Source organism: Emydura macquarii, unplaced genomic scaffold (assembly GCF_026122565.2).
Source record: "Emydura macquarii macquarii isolate MOO-44397 ecotype Brisbane River unplaced genomic scaffold, CSIRO-AGI_Emac_v2 contig_383, whole genome shotgun sequence".
Lineage (NCBI taxonomy): Eukaryota > Metazoa > Chordata > Testudines > Chelidae > Emydura > Emydura macquarii.
In genome coordinates, this window is record NW_027130520.1 from 9,161,003 (window position 1) to 9,176,840 (window position 15,838).

At 37.4% G+C, this 15,838-nt stretch overlaps 1 protein-coding gene across 16 annotated transcripts in view; it reads left to right on the forward strand.

The window, feature by feature from the left end:
- Positions 1-15,838, forward strand: part of RIMS2 (regulating synaptic membrane exocytosis 2) — a 738,692-nt gene that overhangs the window by 602,222 nt on the left and 120,632 nt on the right. For 4 of the 16 annotated variants that reach the window (XM_067537355.1, XM_067537364.1, XM_067537358.1 and 1 more), the window contains one exon: positions 4,021-4,053. The exons of 10 other annotated variants lie outside the window; for them this stretch is intronic. In XM_067537355.1, the coding sequence (XP_067393456.1) occupies positions 4,021-4,053 (33 nt within the window). Of the gene's footprint in view, positions 1-4,011; positions 4,054-15,838 lie in introns of all 16 variants that reach the window. 2 more of the 16 variants (XM_067537357.1, XM_067537356.1) reach the window with 2 other exon arrangements.

The following is a 15,838-nucleotide window of genomic DNA, read 5'->3' on the forward strand; positions in this document are numbered from 1 at the left end:
TTGGAAGATCAAACTGCAAAATAAAGTATGCTGATTCTTTGTTCTCTGAGGGATTTTCTACATCATAGCTTTTGTTTATTGTTTTGTCAAAATATCCCAGTAGCTGTCCAGTCTGTGGTAATGATTGTTGGTGGATGATTCTGAACTTTAAAGAACTAGCCTTTAACTAGTAGGGATCATAGATAATTAGAAAAAGAACTGGAAATCTCTGTCTGGGATTTAATATACCTACAATGGGATGACTAGTTGAACTGGTTTGTCTCTGGCAGGGAGATTATACTGAAACCTGATTTTTATTCCCACTTCATTATAATTGACTGCCTAGCCATTCTCCTAACTCCTCTTCTAATAATTATCTCCCTACTCTTAACTACTCCCAGATCACTTACAGGGTCCCCACCCTTTCACAGTTCTAATGGCCTCAGGGGCCAGCTGCCTTTTCTGAGTGCTGGAGGTGGGATGCCATTTGCCTCTATTCTCCCCATTCTGTTATATGTGTGCTAGTGAAATGCACAACATCCTGGAACATCGCTATCCTAGAATCTTCCCCATGTTCCTGGATTTTGAACCTGACATTCTGTTTCTACACACAATTAATTATATTGTGAGGACAGCATCAAGTAATGAAGCCCTGCAAAGCTGGGATCCATAGAGGCTGCTGAGCCTCAAGATATAATGGAAGATGTGTACGTGTGAGGAGCAAAGAACATTGGAATCAAAATCTGCCCTGAGGGGAAGATGTTTGGCCTTTACTTTTATGCCCTGTATTAGTGTTTAATATGAGCATTTCTGATGAGTGTGATTACCCTACCTTGTTGCAGGTTAAAACAAAGTTTGACTTCAGTAATATGTAAAGTTTCAGATAAAGTTGTTTGTGTACTGAGATTGATACCTTTAATTAAATACTTTTCTATAGTAATCCATAATTGATTTGTCATGAAAAACATTACAGAATTTTGTGTCAGAGCAACACAAAAGAATCGCCAATTAACTTTTTTTTTGTTTTATTCAAATATGGTACAATAATTGGTATTACCTTTCTTTATAAAATGTATTCAGTAGAAGATATTCACTTGTTTCCTAATTTATGTGCAATAGGCATTTATACTTAGTATTGTTCCACAGCAGAACAAACAATAGATCCAAATAAATGCTAGTTACTCACCAAAGCTATGACTATGTAAATGAGCCAACTGCCTATTACTACCATGCAAATTTAACAGCCATTCACCCCATAATTTCACTCTCAGATGCTAATACGTTGTAACAACAAAGATTTAATTCAGTAGATTAAAAGAAATAGAGATAGAGAATTTTAAAACTCTGCTTTTTGGGATGTATGCAAAGCTTCTTAATCAAAAGGAGATTGATTCATAAAAGTTTTGTAGCAGCTAAATCAATAGTGCTATTAGGACTTGCTTTTACTGATGATTAACTAAAAGGGGTGTGTTGTTATGCCATAACTTATAGTGAGTAATCCCTGAATATTTATAGCAGTGATTATCAAAAAGTAAAAGATTACCAATGGCAAAATCTTCTGTGTTCTTGGGAAACCAGCAGAACAGATGTCTTCAAGTAAACAAATAACTTTTTTTTATTTTCCCACCTGGTTTGTGTTAATATTGGTCTTCTAATACATTTCTGTCTTGTAACAGAATCATAAGAACAACAGTAAATTTGTACTTTAAAAAAATATTTTACTTAATTGATAATGACACTGTTGGATTGTTAAAATTTAAATAAAATACACACATTTTCATGACAAATTTTGCACAAGGTAGCAAATTGGCAGCAAATATTGCAACATGTTACTAATATTATTGAAGCTAGATATTGATCATTTGGGCCTAATTAATATCCCCAACTTGCAAAAGTAAAGGAGCTTCCCTCATGGATTACATCAACACAGAGTCCTGTTTGCTTTGCTGGAACTCCTCATGGGTAGATCCCATCGCAAAACTGGGGCTTTATTCCTTACTCAAGCCAAACTCCTCTGATAACTTCTTAAAGAAAGATTTGGCCAACTACAAGTGTCTTTTTCTAAGCTAAGCACACTGCTGGATATTAAAAATAATCAATGAAAAGTATAAGGAGGCTGAGAGTGATGGATTATATTTTTCCCTGTTCATTTTAACACTTTGAAATAATACTTTCAGTTGAGGTAGTAGTGTGGATATCAGGGATATGTGCATACAACATAAAACATATTCAAAGAGCTTAACAAAGTTAGACATTTTTATATGGTTGTGGCAATTATGTTCACATATTACCAATATAGGTTATTTAGTACCTAGGAGAAGCTGAGTTTTTACATTCACTTGTTTATATCTTGGTTTATGATGTATATGTCTTGCCTATCTAGAACGATACATACTCAGTCTAACATTTTACCTTTTAGAAAAGTAGGCACATAACAGTCTTTATCAAAACTTTCAGTTGCTCTGGTATTTTTTGTTTAATTTTTTAATGCTTTCATATATGCTCACTGATTAACACGCAGATAGATGTTCATAGTGTAAACAAATTCCTAATCAATTACCATAAATATATATCAGATGTGTCTTTTACAAGTTGATGTATTACAGAAGGTTTGCAGAATCTTGGCATTTGCCAGTATGTAATAGGTTAGAGTACGCCAGTTATAGTTTAACATGGCACAAAGTTAGAAATGTCATTCAAAGTGCTTAAAACAGACAACGTTAAGTTGGTAGCAAATAACATTGTTTTGTCTTTAGCAGTATTTTCAATTTATTAACTTATGCAACTGTGTTCTAATTTATATAATATTTTTTGGAATCACAACACTGCAAAACCAACTGCCCAAGCTTTTCGGGATACTTTATGTAGTGCTTGCAGTGATGATGAATTTTGATTGGTTGATGAATATATGAGGAGAGTCTGAGGATCAGCATGGATTGCAAGTTAAAGTTAGGCCAGGATATTTTGGCTCTGCTTCCTTTTCGGAAGACAAGAATGCATGTGTGTTGCTGATGTTGACAGGTCACCAGTATTTTTGGTAAATTCCACTGCCTTTAAAGATGGCTTCCCTCCATCCTCCTACAGCAAATAAACATACAGTACAGTGAGTGAAATTCTCCCCAAAATTTACTTCATGACTTAAATGGTAGTGCATGGTTTTGAATATGACATTTTAATATAATTTACAGACACAGTTGCTTCATGCACTTGTTTTGTATAAATATCCTTTATAGTAAGTATGTGGTATACAAGTATGGGACTTTATGGCCTTAAATTGAATGTCATCTACGCATTTGAATACAAGAGTAAATAATAATATATTCTGGTTTTTATTGTCTTGTGTCATGTTCTACCATTTGGTCTGGATAATATTGCAGTAGCACAATGTTATGATAACACAGATCATTTGCAAAGCATGTTATGTGGATTCTGGAAAATAATGGACTATTTTGTCCTTTTCCAGTTATTAATCTGCTTCCTTTCTTTTTCATTTTGGATATGTGGAAGTTTGGTTCAGCATAAATAAGAAAGGAAAAGAAATAATTAAAATACATTAATAATACAGATCCCAAGGTTGGCAATTTAAGAATGAAATCAGTATTTATCTTTAAAGTTCATTTAAAGAAAGAAAAAAGATACGTGGTTTTAAGTAGATATTGTTTCAAGAAATTGAATAAACCATGCCATGAACAAAATGATAACTGCTAGTTAGCATACCTTTTACTAACCAAGTCTTTCCTCAGCTTCCCTGCAGGGGTATTGCAGTCAATTGTAACATTTGTTATTTCCTCATCTCTTATACTAACTCTGTCTTTTTGGTTCTTTTTCACCAACTGTGGTTTAACCAGCTTTCTCAGCTTTCTTTTTCCTTTTTCGTGCCTGTTGTGTTAATTTCCCCCCCATATACTAACTCTGCACTACAAGCTTCTCTCTAAAACAGTATTCAGCCCTTTCCCTCAGTGTCTGTTTTTACCTTCTGAATACATCCACTCACGCCCATCTCCTTTGTCTATGTCTGGCCATTATATGATGTGATCACAGAAGAAGCGGAATCATCAAGGAGAAGAAACCCAGGTCTGTCTCTTCTACTGCTTTTCTCTGTGTTATTTTTTCATGTTACTTGTCCTGTAGGTTTTATCATCTTTCTTGTCCTATAGATTTTATCATACCCATCTCACATATTTTTTCCTCTTTTGTCTTCTCAATATATTTAAAAACTTCAGGATTGCAATAATTTAATTTTAGATGCTTGCCATTTTTATATAGTTAATTATTTTTACCAGTACCTGTAAACTATGTACTCTACAAAAACTACTGTGTTAAAGTAAATTGAATGGAGCCGTACACATTAAAAATACCTGATCTTACTCATTTCAGACTACCCATTATAGTTTTCTCAACTCACTATTTATTCCCCATATCCATTTTCTTTGCATATTAGCTTCTAAGATCCTTGTAAACTCACATTGCCTATTGGTGAGGTCTGGTTTATCACTGCATTTGAAAACTGTTCCAGAAGTTACAGAAACTCAAATATTTTAGCAATTTTTTTTCCAAGGGGAGGAGGTAGTTTCAAAATTGAAGTTTTTCATTAGGTTACATTTGAGATCCTAATATCAGCTTAATCAAATGCAGCATTAATTTGAGAGAGTAAACGTGTTAGAGTTCAAGCACTGTCCTCTCGTATCAGACAGGGTGTGATAAGAATATAAGGATGTAATGACTAAACATTGGAGAAAGGTTTAAATAGTGAGTAATATCTATACAATTCAGTGCTTTTATCAAGGCTGTGTGCCTCTTATTTCTTCTGGAGATTTCATCTTTCATATAAAGTTTTACTGAATTTTCCATCTAGTTGTTGTGGTTTAAGGAGTTTCACATATGCAAGGATCAAATCACTCAGATCACTGAAAATACAGTAAATGTCATGAACTCACACAGAAAATTGATAAAAGACAAAAACACCATATCACCTCTGGGCAAACACTTTTCACAAAGCGATCATGCCATATCTGATCTTTCTGTACTTGTCCTCAAAAGATGAGCTTGGGAACTTTAATTCATAATGCTGCTCGATACTGAAAACCATGGACGTATCAGAGACACTGATTTCATGTCTCAGTAGGAAATCTGGAACACATATCTGCTTGCTAACCCTAAATGGCCCACTTTAAACCCCTTTTGTATATCGATCTAACCCTTATTGCCCACTTCATTTCAAATGACCTTTCACAACAGATACTCCTTATGTGTAACTATCTGTCCCAAATTGTATTGAGCACAGAGGCTCTGATTTCTTTCCCCAGATCTGAAGAAGAACTCTGTGTAGTTTAAAAGCTTGTACCTTCCACCAACAGAAGTTAGTTTAACAAAAGATGTTACCTTTAACAAAAGACCTACATTATTTCTGTCATGTCATAAAATAGTAGATTTAAAAGCAACATGTCCTCTAATTTATGAAAATATTTTCATCATTATTTAATTTTAAATATATAAATGTTAAGGGAAAGTTGCAATAGGTACCCTTGTGGCTCCCCCATCTCCCAGCAGATCAGAGTTTGGGTTCTCCTTAGCCTTTCACATCATTAGCAGCTCTTGTTTGTATATTTAGGAGGAGCTACAACAGCCCAATGAAATGGTATTTAATCCAATATTTTTCTTTACTTAATACCACTGGATCATAGTGCAGATAGCTCTTCTTGAGCTCAACCATATCCCTGCCAATCTCCTAGAGTTAGAGATAATTGCTATATACCTCTTTGAAACCTAGGATTCCAAGCTTTCAGGTGCTATCTATCGTTGGTTCTATGTTGAGCAGGTTACAAGATAGCAATCATTCAAATCTGATCCAAATTGAAGTTGAGGATGGGTGGGAAGTAAAGCTGGTACTGATAATAATGTGATTTGAGGTATCTTTCCTTTTAAATCACCGATGTTAGAAATTAATAATATACACTTTTGGAAAGTTAAGCTTGCTTATCTTGCAATGTTCCAACGATGTATCGGATTCATTTTTAGTTCTAGTGCAGTGTTTTTCAACCTCGTTCATATGGTGACCCCATGTTACAACAGAAAACAGTTTTGGGACCCACCTCCTATCTCTCCATAAATAAAAGAGTCGTTATGGTCCCCCCGGACCTATTCATGACCTACCCCCTGGGTACTAGTCCATACTCTAGATCAGTGGATACGTCAACCCACCTAGGTCAATGTTACTCAAAGTGGAGGTTGTGACCATCGGGGGGTCATGGGACAGGTTTAGGGGGGTTGCACGTACAGGGCCAGTGTTAGGGGGTGGCAAGCATGGCAATTGCCTGGGACCTCCACGCTACAAGGGTCTGTAGCTGTGAAGCTGTAGCTGTGAATCTAAGTTACAGGCTTCAGCCCTGCACAGCAGGGCTCCTGCTTTAGTCCCGCATGGTGGGGCTCTGGCTTTAGTCCCACGTTGGCTTCAGAGGTACAGTAATTGAAAACCAGTGCTCTAGAGCTGTGCAAAACTAAGTTTTTGGTTTGAATAGTCACAAAATTTCAATTGAAGCCAAAATATCACAGATTCTGCCACCTAGAGATCACTTTTCTTAGCAAAAATTTCACTCCCTGGAAACAAATTGTCAATATTTGCTAGGTGGAAAGTTCCCATTGTAGATTATGTTAGGGTTATACTCTTGTGTTTCAGTCCCAAGAAGAAGATCAGGAATCTGACTAACAATCTGAATGATTTTGAATCGAGTGTTGTGACCTATGGTAACATGGAATGTCAGTCTCCATAGTTCCTTTTCTCCTTTGGGAGAATCAGGAGCTTAGCCATGAAGAGATTTAATGTTTTTCTGAAATTGTGACTTAAAATGAGTTAAAATATTTCAAATGAATTAGGGATTGTGAAAGGTGTTTGACTAATAGCCCTCTATTTAATACAAGTTCATTACAGGCAGCAGCAGCAAAGTAACTTGCCCGTATTGCCCAGCCAATGAGCTCCACTCCTGATCTGGAGGAATCTCCTTCAACATTAAAGTTGTTCAGGTTCCATGTCTACACAGTCCTTATTGGGTCTGCCATCAAATTGCCAATAGTGCTAATTCTGTCCTCCAACTTTAAAAAAGACAGGAAATATTTGTCATCTTGTTTGTCATCTTGTTTGTTTGTGAGATGACCTGACTAAGTATACGCCATTTAGCCTGTTTTCTGCCCTGGCAAAATCACAGAAAGATCAATATGGGATACAGTCAGTAAAGAATTAAAGCTGGTAACATAATTAATCCCAGTAAACATGGTTTTATGCATGGTGTATCCTCCAGATACACATTTGGGGTCATTCCTCAGCTTCCACTCAGTCATATTGTCACCAGTCTTTGCCACCCCAGTTCTCGCTCGATTTAGAGTACTCCAGTGTTTTGTTTGAGGTTAGTGCCTTGGGGGAGTTGTTTTGAGGGAATCAGGTTCTCCAAGATCATTGGCATTTCCAATCATTATGTTTCTCTGTAGCCTTTCATAACTGTATTTTGGGATAAGGGATTTTCAGAGGCAAAGCTCTTTCTGGACTTCAGTCTCTCAGGTGGGGGAAGGTGTCTATATAGTGAATATCTTAGGTCTTGTACCTATTTTTATCTCTCTATTTTCCTGAATTCGCCTTACTAATGGTGTTGCAGTCCCCACGAGGCAGTATAGTGACAATGTGTGAATCAAGTTCAAAATCCCGTGATGAACCTAATGGATTGATTGAGTTCAGTATCAATTTTTATGTGCCTGGCTTGAGTGAGAAAATACTTGGGCACAGTGCTCCATAGTTGAATAAAACAGGGTGAGACTGGTTGCTTGAAGTGTTTTGGAGTCAATTCCCATTTTATGTTGGGTAGTTTCTGGAGTATACAATTCCTGGAGTTTCTTTTTCAGCTTCTTGATGTGCTCTTTGATTGTCAGTATCCATCTGTTGTGACCCAAAGGTACACCAAAGGTACATACTGCTCAAGAATTGTACCATCCCATCATATCTGGAGTTTTTGCTTAGTCTGGCAGGTGGAAGGTGTACATTTGTGTCTTGCTAGGTTGGCATTCAGGAACCGTGTGCAATAGTCTTTTCCAAATACACTCAGAGTAATTATCATCTAATAGGGATGTTTTGTGGAGTCCCACGGGGATCTGTTTCTTGGTCCAATGCTATAGAATATCTTTATCAATAATCTGGAAGAAAACATAAAATAATTGCTGATAAAATTAGCAGATGACATAAAAATAGTGGAGTGGTAAATAATTATGAGGACATGTCAGTTACACAAGCCAATCTGGATTGCTTGGTAGAGTAGGCTCACTTGAGCAGCAAGGATTTTAATACAGCCAAATGCAAGGTCACACAGCTAGCAGCAAAGACGGTAGGTCATATTTACAAGATAGAGGACTATATCATGGAATACAGTGACACTGAAAAAGACTTCACGGTAATGGCAGACACTCAACTGAACACAAGCTCCCAATGCAGTGTAGTAGCTAAGAGTGTGAATACAATCTTTGGATGCTTAAATGGGGGATATTATATAGCAGTAGGGATGTGGTATTACCTCAATAGAAGCCATTTGTGAGACCATACTGAAATACTGTCTCCACACTTTGAAAAGGATGTTGAAAAATTGGAAAGAGTTCACAGAAGAGCTACAAGAATGATTAGGGGTCTGGAAAACATCCCTGATAGTAATCCAAAGAAGATAAAGAGGTGACTTGATCTTGGTTTACAAGTGCATACATGAGGAAGAGATTTCTGACAGGAGATGGGTCTTTAATCTAGGCAGAAAAGGAATAATAAAGACTGGTTTTTGATACCTAAAACTAGGAAAATTCAGATTAGAATTAAAATTCAAAATGTTAACAGTGAGGGTAATTTACTGTTGTATAATTTACCTGGATTCTCCATTAACAGTGAGGGTAATTTACTGTTGTATAATTTACCTGGATTCTCCATCAATTGAAGTCTTCCAATCAAGATTGGATGTCTTTGTAATATATATGCTGTATCTCAAACAGAAGTTATGGACTTTATACAGAAATTCCTAGATCAGGTTCCATGGCCTATGTTATGCAGGAGTCAGATTTGATGATCATAATGGTCCCTTTTGGCCTTAACATCTATAGATCTATTAAATCCACCCCTTAACCTGACAGTATCTAAACTGTTAGGCAAAGGATATTTTGTTTGTTAGTCCAGGATTTATAAAACCTGCTTATGTGAGGTGGATAGAACTTTTTTTCTGGACAAATGGGCTGTGGAGCTAGGGAACTCCTATATCTTTTTCAGGATGGAAGGGGGAGGAAAAGAGTAGGGTTGCCTAGTCATTGCTGCTGTTTTTAGTAGTAGGTGATGTGGAAGGGAGAGTCCTGAGCAACCCACCACTCTGCCCATTTTTCAGGAGGGGAACAGAGGACAGGGAGCAGAATTCTTTTCCAGGACCTATAACAGCTGAATTGCCACTTATCCTTTAAAAAGAGTAAGGAAGGAGTGAATAGAGCCATTGCTACGCTCCTTAGTGAGGACAAGGAATGGAGAGCAGAGGAGTTAGGTGGAGAGGACGAGCTTGGAAAGTGACAGCCCATTATAAGCAGCAGTATTGTCAACCCTGAGAATTCAAAAATCACGAGTCAGGCTCTGAAATCACAAGATTGACTTAAAAATCACGATGCTTTAAAAATAAGAGATGTTGCATTCTGTTTTTTTGAGCCTGTAGAGTTCACATTTTTAAGTTTTTCTTCACAGCTATAATGGCTAGACATTAAAAACAAACAAGCAAGCAAAATCAGAGGTTTGTATGTAATAATATGACCACTGGGGTTGGAAATTAAAAAACAAAACAAAATAAATATTGTGAGACTTGTGATCAAATTGGGAAGAGTTGGCAACACTGGAGCCTGCAAAGAAATATGCAGAGGAGGGAAGTGCATAGAATAAACTTAACAATTGGGAGAAATAGGAGAGCCCATAGTTTATTAGTTGGGAGAGCGGGTAACAGGAGAGCCAAGAACTCAGTAATTCGGAGTACAAAGAGGGGAGCCCAAATTATACTTGTCAAAAGAGGGGATAGAGAGACCTGGATTTATTCATGTTCTCTTCTGTTTCTGTAATAACAGATTGGGTCCACTATATGTAATGCAACATATAATGTTAACTTATTTTAATATTAATGTTAACATATCTAATTGAGCATAGAGTTCAAACCTGGGTATGTTTAAATATGTTACTAACATTTATGTTAGGAATAAATGAATAAAACATTTGGCAATGCCCAATCAAAAAACAGCATCTCATATTCTTTGAAAATATTTTAAATAAGTGTCCAATAGAGCCACAAAGCCTGCTGTAGTGCATATGCCCACAGAGGTCAGAGTCCTACAAACAATGGGCTTAAAATGCAGCAAGGAAGGTTTAAGTTGGACATTAGGAAAACATCCTAACTGTCAGAGTAGTTAAGCACTGGAATAAATTGCCTAAGGAGGTTGTGGAATCTCTATCATTGGAGGTTTGAAGAGCAGGTGAGACAAACACCTGTCAGGGATGGCCTGGGTAATACTTAGTCCTGCTTTCAGTGCAGGATATTGGACTAGAAGACCCCTAGTGATCTAGAATGGAAATTCATAGCCAGGTTTAACTATATCTATCACTCCAGTTATGCAATATATTGCAGATAATAAAACTACATTTAAATGCTTTAATGAAGGTTGCAAAAGTAACTTCCCAAAAGTTAATAAAAGACAGAAAGAAAGTAGGTCATGCAACCTTAATTCTGCCGCATTGTGTGTATGCATTATGATACAGTCTGTATTTACATGATCAGATACTACTTTTTCCAAAGGACCCAGAATTATTCAGTGCACAGAATGCACAGAGCTCACTGAATTAATTAGGGTTGTGTGGTGAATGAGACTGAAATGTGCTGCAACCTGTCACATTTACCGTAGAAGTTAAGAGGTGTATAAAGAATAAAGCAGAGAAAAGATTGTGGTCATTAAGGCAGGTAAACAAGTGAATGCTACCTAGCAGAGCTTGATTCTCTTCCTGCCTCTGCCATAGACTTTCTATGTGAGTTACTGAAACGAGACTTTTGCTGTGTGTTCCTCATGTTCTGGGAACCCAACATGAAACATATAGGGCCTGATTTTCACACGTGCTGAGCACTCACAATTGAAGCTAAAGCAAATGGGAGCTGTGGAACCTCTGGCAGTAAAGCAGTGTCATCTTGAGGAACGAGCATGGGGTTGGGAGTCAGGAGGCCCCAACTTCTAATCCTGGCTTTGATAGTGACTCACTGTGTAGCCTTAAGCAATTCATTGTGCTTGTCTATCTCATTTCTCCATTTGCAATACTTCCCCAGCTACCTCTCAGGCAGGGGTGTTCACAGAATCATGGAAGATTAGGGTTGGAAGGGACCTCAGGAGGTCATCTAGTTCAACCCCTGCTCAAAGCAGGACCAACCCCAGTTAAACCATCCCTGCCAGGGTTTTGTCAAGCTGCACCTTAAAAACCTGTAAGGATTGAGATTCCACCACCTCCCTAGGTCACCCATTCCAGTGCCTCCTAGTGAAATTTATTTTCCTAATATCCAACCTAGACCTCTCCCACTGCAACTTGAGACCATTGCTCCTAGTTCTGTCATCTACTACCACTGAGAACAGCCTAGTTCCATCCTCCTTGGAACCCCCTTTCAGGTAGTTAAAGGCTGCTCTCAAATACCCCCTCATTTTCTCTTCTGCAGATTAAACAAGCCTAGATCCCTCAGCCTCTCCTCATAAGTCGTTGCCTCAGCCCCCTAATAATTTTTGTTGCCCTCCACTGGACTCTCTCCAGTTTGTCCACATCCTTCCTGTAGTGGGGGGCCCAAAACTGGACACAATACTCCAAATGTGGCCTCACCAGTGTCGAATAGAGGGGAATAATCACTTCCCTCGATCTGCTGGTAATGCTCCTAGTAATGCAGCCCAATATGCAGTTAGCCTTCTTGGCACTAAGGGCACACTGTTGTGTTGTGAAGATTCATTTATTATCTGTACAATGCTTTAAAATTATAAAATGCTAAGTATTTGGAAAAATGATGCACCATAATTAGTCAACACTTGCAAATTTTGGGCTTATGCTCTTTGTGCTCATTTGTGAAATAGTGACAATAATAGTTTTGTATCTCAAAGGAGAGTTGTGGAGATAAATTAACATTTGTGAGGCACTCAGGTACTTCTATGATGAGTGTCATAGAAAACCCTATGTGGAAATTAATAATTCCATATTCAGTACTGAGTTTAGATGATGAGTACTAAAGAAGGTCTGGGGCCATACCCTGAATGATGAGAATAAAACAAGAAATATTGAACAGTTGCCTGGACACTGTCCATCCTGTGGATTGAATGAGTCAAGGGTCCCAGGAACAAAATAGTGTGCGGTCATGTAATTAAAGACTGTACCATGAATGAATGAATGATAATGAATAAGCACAAAGAGACAGAATTTAGGTTGCATGGACAACCTTACTTCTAGCATTTCATAAGTTTTGAGAGCTTGAATTTACAACTTTAATAAATTCCATTAAATGAGTTTTTGCATGTAATTTCCTAGTATTGTTTGGTTTGTTGGTTTGTTTAAAATAACAAGTTAAGTAATGTGCAGTTGTAATCCTTCCTCCAGGGTCATCAGAAAGAAGTGAACCCTAGCTCTTCAGCAATACGATGTAAACCTCTACCACTTGAGCTAAAGGAATAACAATAGCTAGAAGCTAGAGTAGGCAGTTATCCTCTTTGGACCAGACACTTCAGGAGGAAGTATAACATATTGAAATAGTGGGTTACATATACAGAAGTTGCTCCATTTTTCAGACATCATGGTCAAACACAGGGATTGTACAGGTCCTTTCGAAGAGGCAGTGCATCCAAGTGGATGAGAATTGGATCTGCTGTATTAAGGGATGTACAGCCTATTCTCAACTCCTGTCAAAATTATCTTATGTAACAACTCAGAGGAAGGCTGGAAAGGGGCAGAACAGGGATAGGAGGAAGGAGGACCTGATCCCGGCTTGTTCTGTGCCTCTGCAAAGCACTCAGGGCTTCCCAAACCTGTGCCAGAGGCTGCACTGATTCCTGCAGTCCCTGAACTTGACAGTAGTATTACTAGATCTAGTAGATCTACCTCTCCTGCCACTTGCACTGATGCAAGGATGAATCTCCCAGAGAGTCTGCTACCACTCCTCCCGTATCACATCATAATCTCTTTCACATACATACTATGACTATGCAGAGGGTCAGTGGGGGTTGCTCATTGCTGTATTTATTTATATTTAAAAACAAAACATTTAAATAATTCTGAATCATCCAGTTTTGCATATTATAAGCCTATATAACTGCATACTCCAAGTACTTACCTTTGTCTTTCCTTTCCTACTTCCCCCTAATGTTTGTTACACTCATTTGTGTCTTGTATTAAATTAGCTTGTAAGCTCTTCTGAGCAGGATTGTGCCTTCCTTCTGTATGTGTATGATGTACAGCATCTAGCTTACTGGAGTCCAATCCTCACTAGTCCTTTGGATGCTACAGTAAATAATACATTAAAAAATTTTCACAGTGATTATGACAATCATTTGTCATCCTCACTGTTAAAAAAATTGTAATTCATTTCTAATTTGAGTTTGCCTGGCATCAGCTTCCAGCCACTGGTTCTTTCTATGCCTTTCTCTGCTAGATTAAAGAGCCGTTTAGTACTCAGTACTTTCTTCCGGTCAAGGTACTTGTACACTGTAATCAAGTCACCTCTTAGTCTTCTTTCTGATAAACTAAACAGATTGAGCTCTTTAAGTCTCTCACTGCAAAATATTTTCTCCAGGACTCGAATCTATCTATCTTTTTTTTTTTTTTTTGTGGCTATTTTGTTTTGGGCAAATTTCAAATTTTTCAGCATCCTTTTTACAATATGGACACTAAAACTGTGTATAGTATTCCAATACTAGTCTCATTAATGCTCTACATGGAGAGAAAATCACCACCCTACCCCTACTCCTGTTTATATATCCAAGAATTGCATTAGCCTTTTTTGCTACATCATCACACTGGGAGTTCATGCTAAGTTATTTGTTCACTATGATACCTAAATCTTTTAAGAGTCACTTTTTTTACAGGATACAGTTCCCCATTCTGTATGACCTGCATTCCTTGTTCCTAAATGTAAAACTTTGTATTTGGCTGTATTAAAAAGCCTTTTGTTTGAATGAGCCCAGCTTACCAAGTGATTCTCATCATATTTTATGCTTCCCCTATCCTCATCATTATTTACTACTTCACCAAACTTTGTGTCATCTGCACATTTTGTGAGCAGTGATTTTATATTTATTTTCACATCATTGATATAGATGTTGAATAGCCTACTACTGATCCCTGCAAAACCCCACTAGAAATATTGTTAGCCAGTTCTTAATCCATTTAATGCTCTTTTGATAATGAATTGTACTAATTTATAAATCAGAATGTCAACTGTTCATAAATCAAACTCCTTACAAAAGTCTACATATATTACATCTACACAGTTACCTGTATCAACCAAATTTATAAGCTCATCAAGGAATGAAAACAGGTTTCACTGACAAGACCTATTTTCTATAAAACCATGTTGACTGTTATTAATTATATTCCTATTATTTATTTCTTTATCAACTGAATTCCATATCAGCTTTTTCATTATATTACCTGGGATTGATATCTATAGTTACTCAGGTCATTCCACATGCCCTTTTTGAATATGGGCACAACACTAGCACTCTTGCAGTCTTCTGGAATTTCCCTGGAATGCCAAAATGTATTAAAAATTAATGTCAGTGGACCATAGAGTTTACAATGGTTTACCTCAGTATTTTCTGCCTTCTCTTGCTTGTGGAAGGATCTCTCACAATATCGTTTGGACTTTCCTCTTCTTCAGCTCCCTTCCAAAATCCCTGAAATCTACCATAAACTGTGTAGTTCCACATCTTACCATGTCAGATTCCAATGTGTATCATCACCGGTGGAAACTTAGTTGACTTTGTACTTCCACCCACTCTTGCATTTACAGCTCATATTTTTGCTGAAGGGAGACAGCACATCATCTTTTGTTGTTGTGTTCCATGTTAAATTCTCTGTGCACTCTTCTTAATGTGAAGTTGCCAGTGAGAATTGCTCGCCTTCTTAGGTTGGTTGAAGAATCTCTTGATTGCTGCTTGCTTTTTGGAGGTTTTCGGAGATAGGAATATAACCGTTGTAAAAGTTTGGGGATGGGGACAACGTATTTCCCCATTCCCCAGTGTTGGTGAATATGGTGAATAATACAAGTGGCTATTTGCGAATGATAGAGAGAGACACTGAGGAACATACTTTACCCTGAGACAGATTGAGAAGGGGTTTGCTAACCAGAAAACACTTTTCTAAAACTTTATAGATTTCATTAAAACTTTCAACTGCATTCATAGAGAGCCGCTATAGATCTTGCAACAATATGGGCTTCCTAGAAAGATAGTGTCAGTGGATAATATACTGTATGAAGGATCAAAATGCTGTATAAAGATAGAAAGTGCAGAGACCGACTGATCTGATACATCACTGGAGAGTGACAGAGATGCATTTTATCACCTCTCCTCATCTACATTGTGTTAGATTATGTGATACAAAAAGCAACATCATAGGAAGATACAGAAATTATGTGGAGTAGACAAAAACTTCAAGATCTCAATTTTGCAGATGACATTGTTCTGTTGGATACAGGTGATGATGCTAGGCAAAATACCACTACTACTGTCAAACAAGAGGATGCCAAAATAGGATTAAGAATTAGCCCAAAGAAAATGAAAGCCATAATCATTGAAAGAGGAGTCAGCA